General features: G+C 45.2%; 2 protein-coding genes across 3 annotated transcripts in view; one reads left to right on the top strand and one right to left on the bottom strand.

Moving 5' to 3' along the window:
• AMFR (autocrine motility factor receptor) overlaps positions 1-20360 on the top strand; it is a 29532-nt gene extending 9172 nt beyond the window's left edge. For both annotated transcript variants that reach the window (XM_080352326.1, XM_080352327.1), the window contains exons 5-14: positions 988-1028; positions 1827-1959; positions 2549-2682; positions 4306-4416; positions 7319-7509; positions 9117-9220; positions 11269-11403; positions 12448-12531; positions 17026-17210; positions 18820-20360. In XM_080352326.1, coding sequence (XP_080208452.1) covers positions 988-1028; positions 1827-1959; positions 2549-2682; positions 4306-4416; positions 7319-7509; positions 9117-9220; positions 11269-11403; positions 12448-12531; positions 17026-17210; positions 18820-18970 — 1269 coding nt within the window. In that variant the 3' untranslated portion in view covers positions 18971-20360. The remainder of the gene's footprint in view (positions 1-987; positions 1029-1826; positions 1960-2548; positions 2683-4305; positions 4417-7318; positions 7510-9116; positions 9221-11268; positions 11404-12447; positions 12532-17025; positions 17211-18819) is intronic.
• A 3498-nt stretch (positions 20361-23858) lies between these two features.
• Positions 23859-25757, bottom strand: part of GNAO1 (G protein subunit alpha o1) — a gene marked incomplete at its 3' end in the record, with an annotated part of 143668 nt that continues 141769 nt past the window's right edge. Inside the window, exon 8 of the mRNA XM_080351841.1 lies at positions 23859-24509. Within this exon, the coding sequence (XP_080207967.1) occupies positions 24322-24509 (188 nt within the window). The remainder of the gene's footprint in view (positions 24510-25757) is intronic.

Genomic DNA, 25757 nt, shown 5'->3' with positions numbered 1-25757 from the left:
GGAGCCAGAAGAGCGTCTCGTTAGAGTGCTTTGCAGGAGCACGTGGTGTGCTAATTTAACTTTTTTATGAAAGATGTTTGTGATGGCAACAGAATACCATGCTAGATGACTTGCTGTCATCTTCCTGACTTTTTTTTGTTATTTGAATGATGTGTGCATCTTATCCTGAATCCCTTATGTGGATAAAAGATTGCAGTGGTATTCAAATAGTCACAGCAGTACTTACTTTAAAGCCAACTAGTAAACAGTTGGCAGATATGCTGGATATTGCTAAGGGTTAAACATGCACAGAAGCATTTTAAGAATGCTTTTTACAGATGGAAAAATTAATTCAAACCAACTGTTTCGTTGCTATATTGGGAAGTTAGTGGTTTTGATACTGCTTCTGTGCTGTTTTTAATACTGGAAACCGTTCTTTGTGGTCATTTGTCTTTACACTTTTGATCTACTTACACTTTCTGATATACTCATTTTTTTTATTTGTGCTTAGCCTTTAGAAGTAAGTATGATTAAAGAGAAGGGTTACTGCTGTAGCATTCACATCTTGGCAAAAGGGGTAAATTATTTGGAAGTGCTTCCATGGTTCTTCCTCAAATTCCTGCTTCTGTTCAGTTCTTCAGATTTTTCTTGAGCACTGGCATGAGGAAAGGTAGTTTGTGGGATTGTGATCTCTACACTCACTGAGTGATAAGAATCAAAAAAGATGATATGTCCTACTTAGTAGGGCAAAAAGTGAGACTTAACATTGGTGCTAGTGGCTGCTCCAAGACCATTGTGTGTTTGAGAGTCATGTTTTCCATGTTTATTTATAAGCTTCATCTTTGTCACAGGTATTCTGTGCACACAGTCATCTATAGCGACTGTTGCTTCACAGGAACTTGTTAAGCTGCACTAAATGCATTTTGTGGTTTAGCCCTTCAGCTCCGGCCTTGGCACCACCGTCCCTGCCAGGATGTCGTTAATGTACCTTTATTTTTCTGTCCCCAGTCTCTTCTTGTGACAGTGAGAACTGCTCATGTGATCTTACGGTGAGTAGTTTATGTTTTGCAGGATGGTTGTTCAGGAAGGTAGTGCATATAGCATTTGTTGATTTCAGAGGTGTATGTAGTTACCTTGTTGAATTGCAAGTGCACGTTTGGAGATGGACAAAGCTGGTTAACCTTAGCCTGTACTATTTTTAAGCATGAATTCTGCAGTTCTTTTAGTAGGTAGCTTTAGTGGGTGCTGATGGCTCGAGGCAGAGATTAAAATGCATCGGTGCTGCTGTATGAGGGTTGATATATACTACTTACTGTCATCCTACTGGGTTTCTTTTCAGATCTTAATCTCTAGAGCTTTTGCTTTGAAAAAGCAGCACGTGTGTTTATCTGTAATGCACACATTTATGCATATGTAGGACATGACGTGTAGCACAGAACCTCTTTGTCTGAGTTACTATTGGCATTTCAGGTATGTTGCCAAACGAATGCCTCACCTGAGAAACACCTCACACCCTGAAAAATGTGGGTCTGTAGTTACTATAATCCCAAGATTGGCTTCTGGTACTCACAGGAGTTTTAAGCAAATGCTACATCTGCTCTGACAGCTGGTGGTATCTGTGATGCCAGTGTGGGCTAAGCATTGATTGCTTTTTGCCATTTTAAAATGATGCTGTTTGAAACCAACAACATTAAAAACAGTCCCCCAGGAAAGCAGAGTGTGGGCACTGGGCTTAGAAAGGGCAAATAATCCATATCCAGAAGTTGTTTAAAAAATGGATGTTTGAATGTTAGAGGTGCTATTTAACGAAAAAAGATGAAATAATGTTAATTTCCGTGCTCTTGCAGATATGTAATTCATCTGTGGGATCTCAACCATGAAGGAACGTGGGAGGGCAAAGGCACTTACGTTTACTACACAGATTTCATCATGGAGCTAACCTTGCTTTCACTGGACTTGATGCATCATATTCATATGCTGGTATGAAATACTGGACATAATGTTAAGCAAATAGATGGGCCTTAAAATAAAGGGTGCTAGGTATACATATTTTAAATATTTTTTTGCTTTGCTTATTTTAAGAACCAAATATTACAGAGAAGTTATTTAAGTGAAGATGAAGATATAGCGTGGTGGGTTCTGGCATTCTTTCCTCCTGTGTAATTGGAGTCCTCACAAATAACTTTATTATGGACTGTTAACTACTCTATAATTATCTGTTTACTAGGTGTTTAATTGGCTTTGTAATAGAGGAATATCAAACTGAATTATTTCATTGGCAGCAGGGGACATTAAGCTGAACAGGACCGAATGCAGTTTATCTTTATTACAAATGCTGTGCTGCTTATGTTATATCTGAAGATGTAACAACCAGTAATACTTATGGACACGTGTGGTTAGTCGGAGTGGTCTCCACAAAAGAAACATTCTTCAGTGCTGGTTTCTTGATTTCTTTTTCTATTAAGACCTGGTGCAGTTTCTTGTAGCAGCCTCTTGTTTCCCGTGGCATTTGTTTCTAATCACCATTCTGTTTTTTGGTTTTTGTTTGGTTTTTTTTTTCCCCCCAAAGCTGTTTGGCAATATCTGGTTGTCAATGGCGAGCCTGGTGATTTTCATGCAGCTGCGCTACCTGTTTCACGAGGTTCAAAGAAGAATTCGGCGGCACAAGAACTACCTGCGCGTGGTTGGAAACATGGAAGCTCGGTGAGCCCCTTATTTGCTCTGGGATCTTGATGAGGATCCTAATAGGGAAATTGGGATTCCTTGATGTTCCCTTTGATACACAATAGCATGGTGTAAGCTGGAGAAATGCAATCTTGCAAATCTGGCTCTTAAGTCTTTACACTTAGGGTATGCTTTTACACATTATTGGTTGCTGTGGAAACCCTTTCTGATTGTAACACATGTATAAGGATAATAATAGTATTACTGGTAACATATTACTGGCAACAAGTGAACTCCCCTGTCCAGTATCGCTTCTCCTGTATTCTCTTGTAGACTCTCCTGGTGGGCTGACAAGCTCTGCAGAGCTCTATCTGTTTCACTTGTCAGATATTGACTTTGGCTGTGATAGAAATAAATGCTTGTAATATCATTAGGCCATACCATTCAGTTACTGCCTGAAATGAGATGAGCATATTAATTAATATTAATTAAAACCTGCTCATCTTCATGTATTCATGAAACCTGAAGCCAACTCCAAACAGAGCTGAGAGCGCCTTGGGATTACTTTAGTCCATCCCGCTGTGGTGAGGCAGTACAGAGAAATAGAGAGGCATGCTAGAACCTAGTGTTGTGCCAGGTACACCTCTGATCCAATGTTTTGATAACTCCGCTATGTCTTTAACAATTTTAAGAGAAAAAGGGAGTTTTTCTGTACATTGCTGTACCATTTTCATTGTGGACTTCAGTGGGTTTGGCTAGCTCTGTTGGCCGCTGTAGTCCAGATGGAGAAGACTGGTTTCTCTAGAAATTCACAAAGTTTTCTTTGTGAAAAGTCATTTAATACCAGGTTAAGATCTGCGTAATAAAGTTCATCCACAACACGTTGTTTCTTTTCAGTAAGATGCAGCTGCTCAACCCCTTTAAGCTGCTCACAAAGCTGTTTGAGTTGCAAGTGTCTCAGTCTGAGCAGCTTAATGTGTTTTTGTCATTCTGACTGTTCTGGAAGAACCACATTCTGGCTTCCTCCTGAAGCTGGCAATGGCAGTGTGCTCCCTGCGTTTGGGTAGTTGTTTTACAGGTATATTCCATACCAGTAGAGCTGTGAAATGTTATTACACCACTCAGCTCTGTATTGTCCGTGTTTGGGTACTATGTAGTAGCTGCTTGCAGGCACTGTAGTTTAAAAAAAAAGAAAAACAAATCAAAGACAAATGGGGGTGGGCACAATCTGAGGCCAGAAATAGTCAGACCATAAATGCTTATGATCCCAATAAGACATCTTAATGGGTACGGCTATTAAAGTTCATTTTAAAAAATGACATATGCCAAATCCATACAGGTTATATTAATAATTTGAGGTTCTCAACCTAATGATCGTACTTCTTGAAAGATACTAAGACAAAGCTTTTTGAACCTACAATGGATGCAGAGCTGTGTAAAAGAAAAAAATATGCCTGTAAGAAGTCCTGGGAGGAATGTGTGTTTGTGTCTTTGCAGGGTGAGTTTGAGTTATGGAAGAAACAGCAAACCTGCTGGCACATCTCTCCCAGGGAAAAGTTAATGTGGAGGAAAAGGTTTTCTCAGTGTGGGATTCTCTAGCCAGGAGGCCACGCTGAGCCAGTGTAATCATTACTCCTGTCTCTTCCTTTTTCTTCTTTGTAGGTTTGCAGTTGCAACACCGGAGGAGCTGGCAGTCAATAACGATGACTGTGCCATTTGCTGGGACTCCATGCAATCCGCACGGAAACTCCCTTGCGGCCACCTCTTCCACAAGTACGTTCCTGGGGCTGGAAGGGGACACCTGGCTGTGACAAGGAGGGGATATATGGGCATATCTGGGAGTTACAGCAGGGTGACAAGTACCAAACCATCAGCAAAGCTGTGATTGCTGACTGCCTGGGTCATCTGGGTCTGCCTGGAATAACAAAGTATAAATCATGTTCACTTCAGTCATTTTCATGTTTGAGTTGTTTCACTCGGTGCATTTCTTTTTCTGCCCAAACTAAGAGTATGCACGTTGTCAACTAATGGGTAGATAGCGTTGTGTTACGGTATCTCAGTTGTAAGTCTGTGCCCTGCTTTTCTGTGTAACTGTTTGGTAAGGCACACGCTTTTCCCACTTTTGTTATCCTGTCCATTACCTCTTCCATGAGGGGGTGTTAGATGAGGAAGAAAAATTGGAGTTAGATCCTTAAGTCCCTTTCAGATATCAGCTTTAAAGAGAAAACAGGGAATATTTTTATATGGTGTATCCTTGCATGGTGATGAGTCCTCCAAGGACAGTTGTGGAGACCAGGTCTGATTGCATGATTTCATAGGGGGGTGAGTCCATTGGACCTGTAAAAGTGTTTAAACAAATCAGCTGAAGATATCCTTAAGCAGCTGGTAGTTGGAACTTGGAGGCTCTTGGCCAAAGGATCTCTATATGCTGTTTCTTAGGCTCACTCAGTAGTGAGGAGCGGCACATGCTTGTGGAGACAATGTGCTGAGCTAGATGCACCTTTTCGTGGATCATTTTTAGCCGTGCTTAAAAATGAAAGAAGATATGGGATCAGGAGCTTGTGAAGTACTATGTGATTTACATGCACGGTCAGTTAAATTGTCCCTGTGGTGTCATAGGAGCAAGTTATTTTCTGCAGATAGCTTTTTTGCTTTTTCTGGTAACTGTCAAACCAGAAGTTATAATCTGTGTGCTAATTTGTTGTCATTTATGACAAACCTTGCCATAAATATTTATCCGTGTTCCAAGAAGTCTCTAATGAGATAATGTGCCCCTGTAGCAGAAACTCCTCTTCCAGTGCTTCTGAATCGTATGAATATTTAATCACCTGCTGAGCACTTGAGAAGCCCAGGGTCTTCTCTTCAGAAAGTGGTTTTCTCTGTATCTAAAAGGATCTTTTTGTATCTTTTTCTGAAGCTGAGTTACACTTACCTCCTTTGTGCATTTAGGGAGGGACCATGTTAAAGTGGATGACTTAAGCTTGCATATAAAACCAGATGTAATTAATAACATTATTTACAACCTCAGAGTGGTTTGTCTCCTCATAAAAGCCTGGTGATTTTGCCAATAGGCTAAACATTGCGTCCATTCTCAAGTACAGGGGAATTTTTTCATAGCCATTTATTTGGAGTAGAAGAGATGGCAGCAGGGAAAATTCACATTGCGGAGATCATCTCTGTGCCTGAATATGAAGAAGTTTAACAGGAGTGGGTGTCTGAATTATCTTTTAGGAAGCAATTTCAAAAGATTTTTCTTTCTCTGAAGCGTTGCCAGCCTTGACCTGTTGTTAGTCATCCTTCTGCTGAGGCGCTGTAGGTGACTGAGCCCTTCTGCCTGTGTGGTACAGGATGGTATCACCAAGGCTGGATGCTGCAAACCTTGAGGGTTTGGTTCTGATTCAGCCTGAAAGGGCTTCATGCCCATTCCAGCACCGCAGCAGTTGAGGAGCAGCTGTGTGATGGGAGCTTGTGTCAGTCTGGGTGTTTTATGAGTGACCTTTTGAGTACAACTCCAGCAGAGTCTGAGTTTGCTGTGTGCAGGGTGGTTTTGCAGTGCTGAGCTGTGCTGATGACCAGGGTGGTGGAAGATGCTAGAACTTTACTGTAGTGTCTTCGTTGTTTCTGGGAAGCCCATCACTGAACTTTCTGAGCATGCTGCGTATCCCTCCATTTAAATATGATGTAAACCACTTTGGCGATATGTCTATATGCTACAACTTTATGAGTTGTGACGGGCACTTGTGTCCTTCACTTTGTTGTGATTAGGACTTTTTCCTTGCTCTGTCTGCCCAGACCTGTGATCTCTGCCTTTATTTGCACATACACAATTTGGGAAACAGGTTTATTTTACTTTTTAAATGTCTCTACCTTTCCAAAGTGTTTTGAGACCTTCTGCTGGAAAAAAAAAAACACCACCACCACCACCATCCTGCAAGTACATGTGGTAGTACTGACATATATTCAGTTCTGTGAAATTCTGTTCTTCAATACTGAAAATTAGGTTTAATGTGCCAACAGACGCCACAACGAGGTCATATCGGTCTGAATCAAAAAGGAGGCACAGCTCTGAGTGGTGAAACCTGCATTTCAAACAGTTCTCACTTTCTGCAAGAGGGCACATGTTCAGAATTAAGTAAACATTGGAATGTCACAGCACTGGTTAGTTAATAAATCTGTTCAGAGAGCTCACAGAGTGGTGATTTGGGTATTGATATTTTTGAAAAGATATTTGAAAAGCTTTGGAGGTGCCATTGCCACATCACCCTGGCAGAACTGCTGTGAAAATGTGTCAGTACATTTTAGATGCTTGTCCAGTTGGTTTTTGTCCTTTTTCAGATGGGGATGGTGAGACAAGAGAAATACTTTGATTCCCCTTCCAGGCAACACTTGCTTTTTCTGAGCTAGAGGACAACAAAATTGGGAGTGTTTTAAGTGGTAAATCCGCATGCTTGTTTATAAAATGTGAACACTTGAGTATTTCAGCTGAAAGATATAAGAACCCTGTGCCAAAGTCACCAGGAGCTCATCCAGTGTACCTCACAGGTTATCTCTGAACAGCCCATGTGCACTGTTGATGTTCTGTACAGAATATGCTACAGCTGCTTGATGTACTCATCATACTGATGTCTTGGAAAAACGGTGCAAACTCACCACAGTACTGCTGTTTCTCTGTCAGCTCATGCCTGCGGTCCTGGCTGGAACAAGACACATCTTGCCCCACCTGCAGAATGTCTCTTAATATCACCGACAGTCACCACGTGCGGGAGGATCACCAAAGGGAAAATCTGGATGAGAACCTGGTCCCCGTGGCAGTAGCAGAAGGCAGACCACGCCTCAACCAGCACAATCACTTCTTCCACTTTGACGGTGAGCTCAGCAGATTTGACATCCACTACTGTTGCTTGAGTAAACGAAGGGAATTCTGTCTGTGTTTCATTTGAAATTTAAACTGTGCCTCTGCTTGCGTTTGTCAAACACGTGTTTTTTACAGTTCTTTTGAAAGAGCTCAGGTAAGTGTCTCTGAGGTTGTCCAGAGCTACAGAGATTTCTTCAGAGACTTTCTACAAGTGCTCCCTTTTCCTTGATTTATTGTGGTTAGCAGCTTTAATGCTGGCATTTATTCATTGTGTGCCATGTTGACTAACAGAATGGGAAATTCAATTAGTTTGTTACCAAGTGGTTGGTTAATCAGTGACAGTCAAAGAGAAAAAAGCCCACAACTATATGGTACTGTCTAAAAGTTGATCTTTCTTCTATCTGTAGCTAATGTGAGGTTGTCAGAAGTCCATTGCTACTTAATTTGCAGGAAAATTGCAATGCTTGCTTCGGTGCAGAGGTCTGCAGAAGCTTGCTTTTAGAAGGAATCATGTAACACGAACAGTTTTACGTGTATTTTTTTCAATGGGGTGTTGTTACTACTCACAAAGCAGTTGGGATTTCAGACCATGATGAGTTCTCTGTGTGCAGACAAACTTGTTCTGTAAGAGACAATTTCTGTTGCTTATCTTTGAATTCTTTTTTCATAGTTTTGGTATTAGTGTGTACTTGTCTTCCACAGTTTCCCAGGTTTTTGATGGTAGTCTTGTTGCTTCTCAGTAAGTTTCAGCAGTGCAAATACTCAGCTTCGGGCCCTGTCCTTGTAATGCTCCCATGATGTAGCTGAGATGCTGCAAACTTAGACAGTGACTTTGTCTGTGCAGCTTTTGCGATCTTTCGAGGTTGTCAGAGAAGGGTCAGACGTTTCTAGGTACACTGAGACTGGCTGATGGATTCATGTATGGCTCCCACTTCTGGGGTGCTTTAGGTCTCCAGAGGATGTTTGTATTTAAAATACCACTCTGGTTTTCAACAGCTGTCCTCCCCAGTGCTCTCCTGTGGCTTGGAGATCCACAAAATTACTGTAGAGATAGGAGAAGTGACACAGATCAACCCCTGTGTTTATTTAAAAAGAAGCACAGGAGGAGAGCCAGCCATGCGCCCTGCTCCGTTGAACACACAATTGCAGCAGCAGTCACTTTGTTTGGTTACTCCGTGTCCCTTTGTGGTAGTATTTTCTGGGTGATGCTAGCCCTGTATAGGTGACCCATTTTGGGACCAGATTCAGCCTGTTTAGAAGGTGGCCTGTTTTCGGTAAAATTGCTGGAGGTATTAATGTATTCCAGAACTGAATTTGGCTCTGGATTATTTTAATTTTCCCTTTAATGGGGACATTAAAACAAGAAAACAAGGATGTGGTGTTTCTCGATCCTCTTCTGGCCCTCAGACTATTAAACCGCTATGACGGTGTGTTTTAAGAGACTGTCAGCAGTTACTGGTTCGCTCCAGCCGTCTCCATGTTTGGGAGATGTCAGGGCTGGATCGCACTGCAGAACTTGTGGAAATATGAAGAGTTATGTTAAATACACGTAGAAGTACTTTGCTTGCCGAGAACCTCGTATTCTTGCTTGACTTTCTTGATGATTTCTTATTCTTAGGCTCTCGGATTGCCAGCTGGCTGCCCAGTTTTTCGGTGGAAGTGATGCATACTACAAACATCCTCGGTATCACACAAGCCAGCAACTCCCAGCTGAATGCTATGGTAAGGCTGCTTTAATAGTCTGCGCCTCAGCCTTCCTCTTTGTGATGTGGGGAGAAAGATACATGTGGATGGAGAACATAACAGGGAAGTCAGAACAGTGTTTAGATGTTACAAGAAAGCTATTTTTTTTGAGTGAGAGAAACGTTATTTTAGTGAAGTTAGGGCTGTACGTTGCTTCAAGTGTGTAAATATAAAAGAACAGGTCTGGAGGTAGGTAAATGAGAGAGAAAAATTACATGTACTTTGTGTAGATAGGCAGACTTTTTCTCAGGTTGCTCAGTTTTTTAGTACTTTTCTTTACTCATAACTTGTGGTCACAAAGGATGTGAGTCTATAACCAGAGAATTTAGCTGTTGGTCTAGTGGTAACTGATCAAACATATTCTATAGCTTTTGATTTTTTAGTATTTATTTTTAATAGCACTGGGCTCCAGTATAGCTGTTTCTGTTTGAGTGTCTTGTCAGTGTGAGATAGGGCTCTCTGTAGCACAATCAATTCTTGCTGATTCATCATGATGATAGGAGTATTGAGGATGAAATCCCAGGTTTGTTGACTTCATACATAAACACTAGTGTAGTACAAAAAAGAGAAGGATACGGCCTTGTGAAACACACTTAGTACATTCACTTTGAGAAGTGGTGTTTCTTGTGAGTTCTCAAAGTTGCTGTGTGCTAGAGCACGTTAATTAATATTCAGTGAGGTATCTTAGGAAAGTGATGACATTTTCAGAATGCGAGATCTCTCCCATAACCTTCACAACTGTTTAAGCCTCAACAGGATAAGGCCAAGATTTTTAGGGGGTTTGAGGGAGGATGGGTAGGGAGAATTGAGGTGTGTAGGCAAATGATAGACTAGTTAAATATGCAGAATTTCTCTTAAGGCCAGTTTCGTTCTTCTTTTACTTGGCACAGTGACACAAACAGGCTTTTGTTAAGGATGAGTAATGATTTCTTAGCAGTGTGTATGATTAAAAGTACCGTAGCAACTTATATGAAAATTTCTGCTTTAATGGAAAGTCCCAGGTTAGCAAACTATAAAAGTGTTACACATTTTTAATAGAAAATAAATGAAATTCTCCTTTGTGTAGCTGAATAAAAACCTAGGGATGTATTTTGAGGGAAAGGCCAGAGGCTGAAATTCTAAATTGGTCGTTTTGGTCACAAGATAGTACAATGGAGAGGTCGGTTTGCTGTAGCTGCTTGTGTTTGAGCTCACTGTCATCTGGTGCATGGCTTTTGCTTTGCTCTCAAAACTCCTTCCACCCCTCTTTTCTTACTGTGGTGGTTTTCATTGCCCCTCCCATAGCTTTCAGCACTAGTTAAAATATAGATTTTAGTCTTTAATGAAGTCTAGCTGTTGGTTTCTAAAAGCGTATTTTTTGTCTGCCCTGTTACTTCTATTAATAAATCTTTTTAATATGGATATTATTTATGTAACTTGAAATTCAATAGTAACAGTTCCCTAACAACTTGGTTTAATTTACATGAGCTTTCAGACCCTATTAAACTGGCTTGTATGCAGGGTGGCTGAAGAGAGTAGGTTAAAAAAACTTATTGTACTTGTCCTTACCAGCACTATTTCAGAACCCATCTGGGGTAAAGAAAAAGATACATTTTTTTTTTCCAGTGTTGATCTGGTTTCAGTCACTCATGTGAATTTTGTGCAGATCTTTATTTAAAAGGCTGTCATAAAAAGAGGATTGGGAAGCTGATGAAGCCTTTGTTACTACAGCAGTTACAGCAGTTACTACAGCAGTTACTACATTCAGTTACTACAAGCACTTTTCAGGAAACTAAATTTTCAGGACCATGTGGTGTCTTCACAGGAGTTGCAGTTTTGCTGTTGGCTTCAATGGAGTCAAAATATTATCCTGTAAGCCAATACTAGCATGGGTTTTCTTTCTCTTGTTTTTCTTTCTGTGTGTGGGTTATCATATCATAAACAGCAGCTTTGAGCTGTTCATTTTTTAAATCTCTTTCTGTTGAGATACTTCCCAGCTAACTTTTGTGTACTGCTGATACTGACTGTATCGACCTTGTTTTCTCCAGGCCCATCAGATTCAGGAGATGTTCCCTCAGGTTCCTTATCACGTAGTTCTGCAGGATCTGCAGCTCACACGGTCCGTAGAGATCACCACTGACAACATCCTGGAAGGGCGCGTCCAGGTACCTTTCCCCACACAGGTAAGTCATCATCACGCCTAAAATAACTGACTCTCTTAATTATTGCAGAGCCGAACCTGTTAATAATGAGTGAGGGAAACAAGGTAAATTCAAGCACTGGTGAATCCAGCTTAGCTTAATGCAATAGTATTCTTCAGATAGGAAGGTGGTGTAGTCGGAAGCACAAAACCACTTTCGGCAATCTAGTCTTTGCGTGTTGCAACACCTGACTCAATTGGAAGGTCTCACAGTGGTGTGTGATTGAGCTTTACACGTCTGTTCCTTGCTGTGACCCTTAGAAGGTGACCTTTTAATATATTAGGATGGGTCTCGGGTGTGCTTTAGCATTATCCATCCTAATATGGGGTATTTTCTTTATGAAGGAAAGTCAGGGTCTATCACCTGTGCCCTACAGCTTGTCTCTGATTGATGTGGTTGGACTGCAGGATGCACAAAGTGCTTGCCTATATAGTTTCAAACACATTACGTAGTGCCAAATTCTAGTTAAAAAACCTCAGGATTTGTTTTCCTTTGTTTAAATCTCTGTAGACGTAGTATATTCAGTCATGGACCAAAAATATATTGAAAATGTTTTAGCTAGACTACAGAAAAATATTTGCTCAGTTAAAGCAGCTCTTCTCAGTCCCTTTTGTTCAGAGCCTTTAGAACATTTCCAGTTGATTTCTCTGCTGACAGATAATTGAATTGTACCACTTAGGAAGGTTTTCTGCAAAGAAAGTAGTTGGCAAAATGATGCCTTGTCCTTAATTAATGACAGCAGATTTCAGTAGAGCAGTCTGGGGAGCATGTTCCTGTTAATAAGAATATTGAATTCTCGTTCTGTGCACATCAGATAGTACTGTTATCTGGAGTCTGCGTGCGGGGAAGCAGAGACAACTCTCTTTCGACACAGTGCACTCTGTTTATTGCTAACTTATCTGTTTCTAAATTGAACATAACACATGACGTTGCAGAAGGCAGAGTCTGAATGCGTTCAAACAGCTCGGTTTTGTTTTGCTGTTTTACACACTGTATTAATATTAACCCACAGTGTTTGCATTTCAGCGTGCAGATAGCATTAGACCTGCGTTGAACAGTTCTATGGATCGGCACAGCACTGATCAGGAGGACACTGAAACTGTCACTCAGGTAATTTGGCATCAAAACGGGCAAAAAACACAATTAGAAGCTGCACAGACAGATTGGTTCTGTATGAGTTCAGGTTGTAAAGAATTACCCGTGTGCTTTTCTTTTTGCTCCTCGAAGGAAAGCGCTCTCAGGTGACACAAAGAACAGAAAAGATCACATCTCTGTTCACATCTGGTCAGGCCTGTGTCTTATCTGTGGAATATGAAGAGCAGGATGCTTTGCCCTTCTCCTTCCTCTTCCCCTTCCCATCCTGTACATCTCCAGACACTTCCCCTAAAATGAGTTAATATTTCTCTTCTGGGTGTAAGAATTATTTTGTGTTCTGGAGTAAGCAGTTGGAGACATCGGGAACATTGGGGTGAATGGAGTGGGATAACAAACAATACCAAGAGATAACAACCTTTTTACATATAAACCACAATAATGGGTTTTGCTGTTCTTCACTAAGGGCTTTATTAAGCAGCATGTGCTAACTAAAATGTGGCAGGAAGAAAAAAAATAGTCTGCAAGTAGAATAAGGTTTCATTCCACTTTCCTTTTCCTTGACTGAAGTAGCAAAATTTTGAGGGTTTCTGTTATATAATCCTCCTATTCTGCTGGCTTAGAGAATGAATTTGTGAGATTTGTGACTTTCTGCCTTTGCAACCTTTAATAACCTGAATAGCCAACCTGTTACTCACCTGCAGTTGAACTGTGGCGGTTCCTTCGTCAGCAGGTTGCAAGACAGGAGAAGATGTAATCTGGTTTGACCCTGCAGTCGAGGCTGAAGAAGAGGTGGTGGGGCTCGGTACCAGTGTTTGATAAGAGCCTGGGGTAACAGGAGTGAAAAATCTTGATCTAGGTCTAGCAACTCTTTAGTGACTTTTTGGCTTAACTTGGAGGTTTTGGTTTTCCTTGTTCTTTATGAGTAAAACCTCTCTTTCTGCAAATGGTATCTAACTCGTGCTCCTTAGTTTGCTACTGGCTTCAAATCTCACTTTGATCACCTGCCTGCCTGGCACTGCCTGTGTGTCTGTCCTTCCTTCTGCAGAACCTGAAAAACCTGGGCGTGGTGTTCATGCGTTACGTCCTCGAAAACATGTTCTCTAATGATGTGGTTTAGTTGGAGCAAACGGCAGTTTGGACAGAGACTGTGTTCTTGTTTCGTGAAATAGCACAGGGATAGCCTGGAGATACGTCAGGAGTTGTGCATTTCCCGTGGCGGAGCAGGGCTGCCGGTGGCTGTGCTTGTGGAACAAGCTGGTGTCCTCCGTGCACGTTTTCCCATCTGGATACTTACTGTGCCAAATGGGGTTTGTAGGCAAAGGCTGAAGTGGGAGACTGAGACTGCTGTGCACCCAGAAAAACTTGCTGCTGGGTAGTGTGGTGAAAGCTCCAGTTGCTGCTGTCCTCCTCCTGCCTCGTAAATGCTTTGTGCATTTAGTGTTAGCTTCGTCTGGCTTCAGACAACCAGATCATGCTTGTCATGCAGCCACAGAGCTCTGCCCAGGAGTCCAGCTCACTCACCTTCCTGCTATCCATAGTATTTCCGTTGTGGAGAGAAGACCCAGGAGCCCAGGGATGTCCTTCCTCTGGGAAACTCCTGTCGCTTTTCTGTCTCTTTGATTTTGGTTTCAGTTTTTAACTGAGCACCTGGTGTATTGTAGATGTTCTTTTTCTTCTTGCCAGAAGAATATGTTGCTGTAGTCAGTTGAACTCTCGTTTGTGTGGAAAGGTCTAGCAGTAAACAAGCCACTTCAGCAGGTTGCGCTTGGTTTTTAGGAAGCTTTCTAAATGCAAGTGGGAAGGAACATAAGAAGCCATCATCATCTCCTCTGGGTAAGACTTGTATTTACAGACAGTGGGTAGATGTGACTTCACGCCTTATGACACAGTCCCCAAGAAAGACTGTGGCAGCTCTCGTTGCTTTGTGCTGCAGCCTTGGAGTAAGTTTTACAAGCTCTCCATCTCTTTTCTTCTTTTGTTTTTTTTTAAATCAGCACACTTATTGAGAATCTTTATAGATCTCCAACAACAAGTGCCAGGCCCATTGGAGTTCTGTTTGTAAGAAATAGTACTTAGAGGAGTACACATGCTCAAATAAAAGCATAAAAGCACCCTTCTTCATGAGTAGCATAGATTTTCTTCTGTGCCATATGTCAAATGGCTTAATTCTATCTAGAATTCAAAGATGTTAAAATAGAGATGATTGTTGTTTGTTGCCTCCCACCCCTAAATGTAGCTTACGGCTTTGGGGCGTCAGTGCAGACATAAGGGTAGTTGAGAGACATCTCTGAGCACCGTCATGGTATAAATCGTGTTAAAGGTTTGTGAGATAATGCTGTGAACGTTGACAACTTCTGACAGCCCTGGCCTGGACGCTTCACAAGACGCTGTGCACAGACTTTTCTCCAGTTGTGCATGGAAATGCGAATGTTTCCAGCAGCGTGTCCCTTGGTCACACGCTCGCTCTTCATCCCCGTCTTATTTACCCTCCCTCCCCTTTTCTCACTCTGCTGTTATTCCCTGTAACAACAGATCCCGGAGCAGCTACAGCTACTTTCTTTAAGCTTGTATTTTCCTGTACTAAAATGTATTTAAAGATTATCCTTTAAAATTTTGTGTGTTTGTTTATCTGTTTCTATAATCCTGGGTGGAGATTGGGGAGGACTGCTCAGACCTCACTAGTAAGTTCTTGCCCCCTCCTTGAGAATCCAGTTTATTGTCATTGCTTAAGTACTTGGTGACTCTAGGGACACTTCTGAGGTATCCCATGGCTTTCATGAAAGTAACTTTTTTTCTTCTTGGAGCCTGAAGGAGGAGTAGTTTGTGTAGTGTACAGGTTTCTGCATCTGAGATCTGCTCTCGTACTGAGGCTTGTCATAACCCGCACTGCAATTAGTTATGATATTTTTGTCTCTAAAACCTCCTCAGTAACCACTCTTGTGCTCAGATAAAGGAATGGGCTCTGGGTATTGATTTTTGCATCTTTGTGAGCTAGCTTGGATCTTCTGATACAAATGGCCCAGGGAGGAAAAATGTTCTTGCGTGAACATCGGTTCTAATGAGCACCCTCCTCTCTGCTTTGCCCAGCAGAGCTGCCCTTTTCCGCACCCACCTGTGTGATGGTGGGATGCAGCTGTTGGGTTGCTCCATACCTGGTCTGCCGAGGTTGCCGTGGATCTGTGTAAAATCTGGGAGATTTTTCCGTGGAGCTCTGGCTTCCTCCTCTGAGCTGTGGCACTGCTTTGAGCCCGTCCAACAACGCCCCACCATGTTATCCCAGAGCATTAGTGTGTGTGACACAGGGAGCCCTTCCCCAGCACGCTGGAGTTGATGGGTTTTGCTGAAATAGGCTGAAGCCATACTTGTGTTTGAGGTTGCGGTGTTTGTCCTGCTCTGGCTGGGGCCCTGGCCTTCCTGCTCGGTTCACCGCGTTGATGGGAAGTGACATCCGTCCTGGTGTTTGTGCTCCGAAGGCGTTGCATTGGCGAGGTGGCGTTACTGGGACATCTCTAGGGCTTTGGGATGACTCAACTTGTTTTGCACATCAGCTGCTGAAACATTGTGCACTGTGATATAGCTGAGTTGGGCTGGTGGGACTTGGGCAGCAGTTCCCCCACGGTCGCCGCATCACCATCTGTCAAGGCTCTTGCACGAGAGCACCAAAGGCCCAAGACTAGACGGTAGGAGCTGTTTTGGCCAGTACCTCTTTGATGCGTCCTACTTGAATAATCCTCTGGGATACCAAATAATGGCTCAATCCTTAAGCCTTTCATTGAGGTGATTTGTTTTTTGATGCTACCACGCTTAGTAACATCTTGCCTTTCCATCGCAGAGCTGATCTGATCGTATATGACAGGATGGGATCAGGATCTGCTGCTTCACCTGTTCACCAGCATCATCGTTCATCAGCTCAGCTCTCGCGCTGCGGTGTCGGCTGTCAGGGTGACGAGCTGTGCGCGGGGCTGCCAGCTCCTTTCATTGACACGCCGCGCTTGGGCCGGTTGCCAGCCTTGCGCCAGCAGCCCGAACACACGATGATTTCAGTGAACCGAAGCCTCATAAATTCCCTTCTCAAGCACGCATCCTCTTTGCAAATACATTTGCTATTCTTTCTGTAGTACATGGATTTCTGCTCTTTCAACTCTTTACTGTTGCATTGCTTGTCAAGTCAGCTGCAGAATCTGACTATTAGAAGTGCCCCATTTTCGTAGAGCATTAATTATGAGTAATTAATGTTTGTCTCTGAGATTACTTTCAAGCATGACATAAAAGATACAGCATTATAGAATACAGGCTCTTTGAACATGTTTTAAAATAGCTTTGTTATGTATTTTGGCTGAGGTTTTCAAAGGAGCCCAAGGGAATTGGGTACAGCAGGTGAGAGTCTCGTTTCTTCCAGTGCCTCAGAAAATGACAGTTCTTTGTAGCTCATTGATTTGGTGCAAAGAAGCCCTGTTAGCAAATTTTGCAGAGACTTGTGACTTTTTTCTCCGTTTTCTTTTCTCTTAGACTGAGCGAGTGCCACTCGAACTCAACTCAAGACTGGAAGAAATGGCAGAATTCAGTGAAATGGAAGCAGAGCCCAGTGAAGCAGAAGATTTTGAGGCCAGGGGAAGTCGCTTTTCCAAGTCAGCGGATGAAAGGCAGCGTATGTTGGTTCAACGCAAGGAGGACTTGTTGCAGCAAGCTCGAAAGTATGTTCTTTCCTAACGTTCCAGGATGAGTGCTTGGTTATAGTGCCCCAGAATGAGTTGCAAATGGATTGTGACCACCGAGACCCTGAGCTGATCCAAATAGTAAGAGGAACAAACACATCTGCTCCAGCAGGCTTAGGGTGCTGGTTAAGTCAACTGATAAACCCAACTCTGAAATAGCTCCGTGTGTCCCAATGTGTACACGGCTTCCTAAGTGGTTGATGCGAAGCTCTTTGAAATCAGAGGGTGATTTTCCAGCTTTGATGGGCTTTATTCTGAGCCTGTAGTAAGTGAGAACATGTCACTTGTGCCGAGTTCTCTGGTAATCTGTAGCTTGTCTCCCAGCACACGTGTCAGCCCGCGCTGCCTGTGCTCTGACAGCTGAACCGGCTGTCGGGCGCCGCTCCTCACAGGTACAGAGCAGTGCCTGGAGCACGGAGCAGTTTGCAGTTGGCCGGCAACCCCTTCCGAACGCACAGGAGAGCGGCTCCTGACCCGCGGGTCACTGCTGCTGGCGAGAGAGCGACCAGCTGGACGGCGTCTTTTAGCCCAGCTGCTAAATAGGTGCTATAGGTAGGGTTCAGCTTTTCTTTTACATGCGTTCCTGTCATGTTGAGGAGCTTTACTAGCATCCAGTTGCTGATGAAAAAGAGAATGAAAAGAACTTCAGTGGTGTAGAGAAGGCTTCTTAGCATTTGTAAGAAATGTTGTCCCTGCATTTGTATCACAGGGAGACTAGTGGACAGGATCTGCAAAACTGTGTTGAGTTACGCATCCTTTGGTGTTATCAGGCTGCCTATGCTGTTGGGTTTTTGTTTTGTTTGGGGTTTTTTGGTTTTGATGGGGGTTCTTTTCATTTGTTTTTTCCCCCACACTGAAATGCCATCATATAAATACATGGGACTATGACACCTTTTAAGAGTTTGTCTATAAATAGGATTGCTCTGAGCATCTGAGAGAGACTGAAATGTCAAATAATTGTCTCCAGGGCCTTACAGCATCGTTTTCCTCCATGTCTGAAAAATGGCATTTAGGGCAACAAAGTATTTTTGACTTTCTAGTTTACTGGTTCCCTTCCAATGGTGAAGAGCTGCAGAATCACAAACTGCTATGTTTTGTCACTAAGTGTAAAAATTCATTGGGATGTTAACTCTGGCAGCTGCTTCCTTGTATTTTTGCCTCGTCTTTCACTTTGCGGCCCTGGTGCCCCTTCTGGCCAAGGCTTACTCGTCATCAGGCTGGGGCTTCTCGTGGTGGATGCTGCAGCATCTTACAGGTGGTGGAATAACAGGAGCAGAGAGATTCAGTAACTCACCTGCAGCCTCAGGGAGCTGCTCTGAGTTACGGGTAGAGCCCCAGCCCTTAGAACAGGCTCCTTCTCATGGACACAGGAATCTTGCACAAAAACCAAGAGCTTCTGCCAGCTCTGCAAAGCCTGTCTTAGGTAATACGGGCTGTTTTTGGAGTGCGTAGCTCATGTCAAGGTACATTCCTGCTTTCGGTGAGCCTTGTGATCTTCCCTGACTCCAGGGATGCACCAGTGATGTGTTTTCCAGAGCCAACACAAGGCAGGCTCTGCTCACCCGTCTTGTCCTTGTTCCTCTTGCAGGCGCTATTTAAACAAAACCTCTGACGAGGAGCTGGCCGCAGAGAAGCCGTCTCCTGCGCCCGAGGGAGCACCCGCCGATGCCGCCACGCTGCGCCGCAGGACGCTCGCTGCCGCCGCCGAACGGAGGCTCCAGATGCAGCAGAACTCCTAGCGCTCGTGGCCCCCCCTCCTCCTCGTGAGCAATGCTGAGAAATAAATTAAATACAACCCCCCCTGCGCTTTCTGTACCAGCAGGAAAGTGTCTCTTCAGAGTCCAGCCAGCCGTGCTGCCGAGTGAGCTGGCTGCCTCTCTGCTGTATAAAGCATGTGGTCTAATAATGTTTGGACAGCTGACAAATTAACCTTTTTTGTAATATTTTCTATGTGACGTTGATCCCCTCCACAAGCAAAAGGCAAATTCTAAACTGCGGGCGTGATTTCTACAGGTAGCGTGTGGTACCAAGCCGGCCGCGCAGCAGAGGCCGGGGAAAGGGTGTTCCGAATTGGCAGCTGTGGGTGCGGGTTGCGGAGGGCACTGGCACGTTCAGCTCCGGGTCAGGGAGAGTTATTCCAAGAAAGCTTAGAAGTTTGCAGCAAACCCTGCGGTGGATGAGCAGGTGCCGCTCTGCAGTCCCTGTTGGTGTCGAGAATAACGGGTGTTACCTGGGGCGGTGTGAAGGGCCGGGGTGGCGTCGCTGGGAAGTCCGTTCGCAGACCGGATGGATGGAAGTTGTCAACTTAATTAATGCATTTTGTAGCAAAGCGCCGGTTCACACGATTCCAGCATGAAATAGTCTGTTCACAGTTGCCGGGCCCCTCTGCGCTGTCAGGCTCTGGCTCTGTTCCCTCACCAGGGGCTGCGTTATTTTCCTTTGCCTTTTGTCACCAGAAACAAGCACGAGATTGAGGGGAATCGAGTGAAGAAGAGGGGGCGTGAGGCGAGTTCCAGCCCCCGCAATGCAGTGTTACCATAAACCAAGGGAGTATAAGAGGAAAAACCCACCTGTTCTGGACTCCGGAGCAACACGGATGGAACTCCATGGAGAAAGCTCCGATATCTTGCTTTTTATTTCATTTTTTTAACCCCACAATTTCACCGCGAGTTCATTGAGAACGCAGGGGGAGCCGGTGCCTGGGCCTCGCCTGCAGCCCAGCCCGCCAGCCGCTGCTGTTTTTAAAGGACTTTTAACATGAGATCCACGTGGAGCAGCCGGAGCGAGCGTGCGTAGTTCAGTTTTCCACGGCAATTACTTAATTTTTAAACTTCTGAAGAGTGAGTTCTAGTATTGCTGTCCTTTAGAAGGAACCCAGTGTTATCTAGAATTGTTGGTAACTTTTTTTACTGTTGGTTTTTAGGACATCTGAGGGTGAATTTAATGAGAGGAGTTGTATCTCGATGTTTAGGTGAAAATAATTTATTTCAATAAAACTCTTTGGGAAGCCTTACCTTGCAATGCTGTTAGTAAACTTCAAAGAACTTTTTTTTGAGATCTTTGGTTTTGCTCAGAGCTGCTTTGTTTTTATTGTTTTAAAAAAAATAAACTCTTGGTCAGTGTTGGAAATTGTTTGGAAATTTCTGTAGTGTGGCTTCTTCTGTTCCCGGTGTGTGTTTGGTGTGTAAATGTAGCACCTGGTCCCCTTCCATCCCACTTTCTATCGTGATGAGAGGGGGCACAGCCACCCAGCACCGGGTTTGGGAACGTTTTCCCAAGCCTGGGGCTGCAGAGCAGGAGCTGCTCCTGGAATTACGTGCTGTGAGCATAGAAATGGAGGAGAAATAGCGTCTTGAGTGACTGTAAAAATCAAACGGGGTTTTGAACTGTCTGGCAGCGTGCAGAAGGGGTGAGAGCTGCTGTACGTGTGAACAGGAGGGAGCTGGGGCTTTATTCAAGCAGCAGAGTCGGTGTTACCTCTGGGAGCACAGATGGGAGAGGGGAAAACAGCACAGAAATCCTGCCCTGGGCTTCCTCGAGGTCCTCTGTCCTGCTGCATTTCTGGGAGACTTTACATGATGGTGCAGAATGACCCCCTCGCCCTTCATCTCATCAGAGGGGATCCTGCAGTCAGGACAGGCTTTGGCCTAGCTTTGGGCTTTGGCCTAGCTCTGGGCTTGGCCTAGCTTTGGGCTTGACCTAAAGGTCTCCACCACCTTGGTGTGTCCTCTCCCAGCCTGCCCACCTGCCCAGGGAGGGAGAGCTGCCCCTGCAGAGGTTTCCTTCTCTCTCCTCAGGTGCAGAAGCTGAAGAGCCCCCAGTTCCCTGGGGGTTCCCTGGGCAGCAGCGCCGCACAAACCACCCGCGGCCTCCGCTGAGCTGTGCGGCATCTCAGCCGCCCCCACGAAACAAAAAAGTCAATCCCTGATTTCTCATGTTCATGCTGGCCTGGAAAGGTGCCATTAAAGCCACTCTTGGCCACCAGCCCCTCTCTGCCTACTGAGGGACCCTCTGGGGGGTCCAGCCCTTCACCCAGCAGCAGATCAGCTGGGAGGGAGAAGGTGCCGTGAGCCCATTGAGCAGGGAGGTGATTCTGCCCCTCTGCTCTGTGAGACCCCCCTGCAGTGCTGGTCCAGCTCTGGGATCTCAGCACAGGACAGACATGGACCTGCTGGAGAGGGACCAGAGGGGCCACAGAAATGATCCGAGGCTGGAACAGCTCTGCTGGGAGGTCAGGCTGAGAGAGTTGGGATGTTCAGCCTGGAGAAGAGAAGGCTCCAGGGAGACCTTAGTGTGGCCTTTCAGTGCTTAAAAGGGACTTACGAGAAAGATGGGAACAGAATTTTTATCAGGGCCTGTTGCAGTCGGACAAAGATTGATGGTTTTAAACTAAAGGAGGGGAGATTCAGGCCAGACATGAAGTTTTGTACACTGAGGGTGGTGAAACCCTGTCCCAGGTTGCCCAGAGAGATGGTGGATGAACCATCCCTGGAGACATCCCAGGCCAGGCTGGACGGGGCTCTGAGCAACCTGATCTGGTGCAGATGTCCCTGCTCATGGCAGGGGTGGCACTGGATGAGCTTTGAAGATCCCTTCAACCCAAACCATTCCGTGGTTCCATGAAAACCCAGCACCTTGTGCTTGCTCCGGCTGCCGCAGGGAGAGTGAAGGGGCTGATGCGAGAACTCCTGGAGCTGAACCGCGGTGGGTGGGCTGGTTCACGGCCTCCCGGGCTCTTCTGTCCAGACTGCTCTATTCTGTCCAGACTGCTCCTCTTGGATTTCTCACCTTCTCTCCCGCTGTTCCCTGGGGAGCGGGTCCTGGCCGGGATCTGTCCCCGCGCACCCTGGGGACACAACTCGCTGCGGGGTGGGGACTGGTTTGGGCAGAGGCCCATGTGGAGCGGTGGGCGACCCGGGACAAGGAGGATGTAAGAAAATTGACCCAAACTGCAAAAAAACCCCCAAAACCCTAAACTGTGAGAAAAAAACCCAAATTGTGGGGGAAAACCAAACCAAACAAAAAAAAACCCAACTGAAGCCAAACAAAACAACAAAACCCAACCAACCAACCAAGACAAAATAACAACGACAACCAACCAAACAAAACCAACCCAAATTGCTCCTGCAGCAGTGAGAAGATCCCAACCTCTAGGAGAACCCTCCTCTATAGCTCAGGGGGAAAAACTCGCACGTGGTGGGGTTGCCGATTTTGCCACAAAGACAAAGGACTTACCCTGAAGACTCTCTTTGCATTCCTCAAATAAACACAAATATTTTCTCGCTTGGGGAGTTTTTTGGGAGGGGTTTTTGCTCCAGCAATGTTGGGAAGCAACCTGAGCTGTCTCAAAGGCTTCCACGCACCCACTGCGCCTGGCTCTCAGCCCACCCCCCGCCCCTGCTACCAGCAGAAAACCCCCCAAAAATGTGGTTTTGTTGCTATTTTTCTGTTATTCCCCCCATAAGAAGCAGGCGGAGGCGCGGGGGGAGAGCCCGGGGTACAGACAAACATTCTCTTTATTGAGCTACACATGAATTTTTCCATTATTCAGAGAAAGAGATTGGCAGTGTGTAATATATCACAGAAACCTCACTGATTGGTAATAGAAAGGCTTAGAAAGACCTGGCGCTTTATATATATATATATAATATTTTTCTTTTTTTTTTTTTCCTTTTTTTTTTATTTAGTTTCCTCTTTCTTTATGGATTTTGTTTCAAACAGGAGTGACCGCTCTTCTCCAGCAAAGGTCAAAGTGAAACCGTGACGTCGGGTTACCAACCAAAGTAGAAATGACGAAGGATTGGTCATGGAAACGGTGGCTCCGATGTAAACACTACATTCGATTTTTGTTGTTGTTTTTTTTTTTTTTAATTATTATTTTTAATTATTTTTTTGTGGTTTTGTGTGTGTTTTTTAAAATTTTTAAATCATTTTCATTCTTGCTTTTTTTTAAGAGTTTTTTTTAAAGTTTTTTTTTCTTTTTTTTTGTCCTTTTTTTTTGGTTTTGTTTTCTCAGCACAAACATCCCAACATGAGAGAAAAAACACCATTCACTGGGGGGACGGAGGGTCGCGGGGGGGGAAGAGAAAGCAGCACAAAAAAGCGTTCACCGGAAAGGGTTAAAAATGAATAAAACCCAAACAAAACCAAAATATACCCTAAACAAACAAAAAAAAAGATAAAATAAAATATATATATCTGTATAACCTGCCCCGAATAGGAGGGGTTGGGGTGTCCCATCCGGGCTGTGCTTTTGGATCCGAACCCGGAGAGCGAGCGGGGTTGTTAAAGCGGGAGGGGGTGAAAATGGGGACAAACCCTGTGGCTCCAGCTCTGGGGGTTTGGCCTTGGGGTGGGGGGGGTTTGAAAAAATCTGACCCAAAACACCCCAAACCCGCTGGGGGGGCGGCAGGAGGGGGTCCCAGCCCAGCGCCCCCCGCACGGGTAAATGGGAGAGCTCTGCTTGTCACTGTTCTTTCCCTTTCACGCTACAGCACATGGATGGGCTGGGGGGCGAGTGTTCAACCCCCCCGTTTTTATGTATTTATTGAAAACACTTTATCTTTCAGCTCCTGGAGCTGGCGGGGGGGCCCGGGAAATCAAAATAATGCATCATCATTAAAAAAAACCCCAACCCGCAAAATTAATAACAACAATTCAAAAATAAACCCCATGGTCAAACACCCCCCGGCAGGAGCAGCGCGGGGGGTGCTGCCCGGGGGGCGCCCCCAATGCCCCACGCTGGGACCCCGGGGACGGTGCGGGGGGTTCTACCCCGTCAGACTAACTAAAGAGGTGGGTGTGGACTCTTTTTTATATATATATATACGTATATATATAATTTTTCCTTACGCCTTTTTATTTACCAACTTGCACGATTACGATTACGATTTTTTTCTCTCACGCAATCTATTTTTTTTTCATTTTGTTTCGCCTTTTTTTTAACGTCATTCCCGCGCACGCGCGTGTGTGTGTGTGTGTGTGTGTGTTTGTGTGTCTGTGTGTGGTTGCGTTGGTTTTCTTCGTTGTTTTTGTGTTTATTTTTAACTTTACTTGCTTGTTTGCTTCTCCTCTCTCCCGGTGCCGTGGGTCAGTACAAGCCGCAGCCCCGCAGGTTGTTGGCAATGATGATGTCGGTGACGGCGTCAAACACCACCTGGATGTTGTTCGTGTCTGTGGCGCACGTCATGTGGCAGTAAATCTCCTTGTTGGGGGAGCGGTTTTTGCTTTCGAATTGTGCTTGGATGTAGGCGGCCGCGTCCTCGTAGGTGTTGGGACCTGCGGGCAGAGGTGGGGGGACAGAACGGGGGGTGTCAGAGCCACGGTCACCACCTTCCCACCCCCTCGCTGCTTGCAAAGTGCTTTATGTCTATTAAAAGAACAAACATAGGTAAAACATATTTATTTTCCACTTTTTTCACCCCTTAGCAGGGTCCATTTAGGCCTTCTCCCCCTATCCTTTCCCTCCCACCTACACTTTTCCACCCTATCTGTCCCATTTTGGGGAATGACCTATTAGAGAGCAGTGTAGGGGAAAGGGACCTGGGGTCACGGGGACAGCAGAATGACCATGAGCCAGCACTGGGCCCTTGTGGCCAGGAAGCCAATGGTATCCGGGGTGGATGAGAAGGGGGTGGTCAGTAGGTCAGAGAGGTTCTCCTGCCCCTCTGCTCTGCCCTGGTGAGGCCACATCTGGAATCTTGTGTCCAGTTGTGGCCCCTCAGTTCCAGCAGGACAGGGAACTGCTGGAGAGAGTCCAGCGCAGCCACCAAGATGCTGCAGGGAGTGGAGCATCTCCCGTGTGAGGAAAGGCTGAGGGAGCTGGGGCTCTGGAGCTTGGACAAGAGGAGACTGAGGGGTGACCTCATTCATGGAGATCAATATGTAAAGGGTGAGTGTCAGGAGGATGGAGCCAGGCTCTTCTTGGTGACAACCAATGATAGGACAAGGGGTAATGGGTTCAAACTGGAACACAGGAGGTTCCACTTAAATCTGAGAAGAAACTTCTTCATGGTGAAGGTGCCAGAGCCTGAACAGGCTGCCCAGGGAGGTTGTGGAGTCTCCTTCTCTGCAGACATTCAAACCTGCCTGGACACCTTCCTGTGTAACCTCATCTGGGTGTTCCTGCTCCATGGGGGGATTGCACTGGATGAGCTTTTGAGGTCACCTCCGATCCCTGATGTTCTGTGATTTTCCCCCCCTTTTCCCCAAATCACCAAGCACCTGGGCTCTGTTGGAGCCTCCTCCCTCCCTCCCCAGGTGTTGTCACTTTCCCCTCCCCACCCTCTCTCCTTTATCACCCAGGGAGGGGGAAGCAGCCTCCAGCTGTGCCCAGCCAGGCTGTGCTAGGAGTGGTTGGATGCTCAGATCCTCGTCCCAGCATTACTGGTGAGTTCCCCATGGCACGACCCACAGTGGGAGGGGAGAAAGGCCGGGGGGCCTGGTGGCCCCCCGGTCAGTCAGGCAGGGGGAGGGTTGGTAGCCATTGCAATGTCACCCGTGGGTGCTGGGTGGGTCCCCTTAGTG

The sequence above is a fragment of the Nesoenas mayeri genome, assembly GCF_963082525.1.
Source record: "Nesoenas mayeri genome assembly, chromosome: 12".
Taxonomy (NCBI): Eukaryota; Metazoa; Chordata; class Aves; order Columbiformes; family Columbidae; genus Nesoenas; species Nesoenas mayeri.
This window is presented reverse-complemented; position numbering and strand designations above follow the sequence as displayed.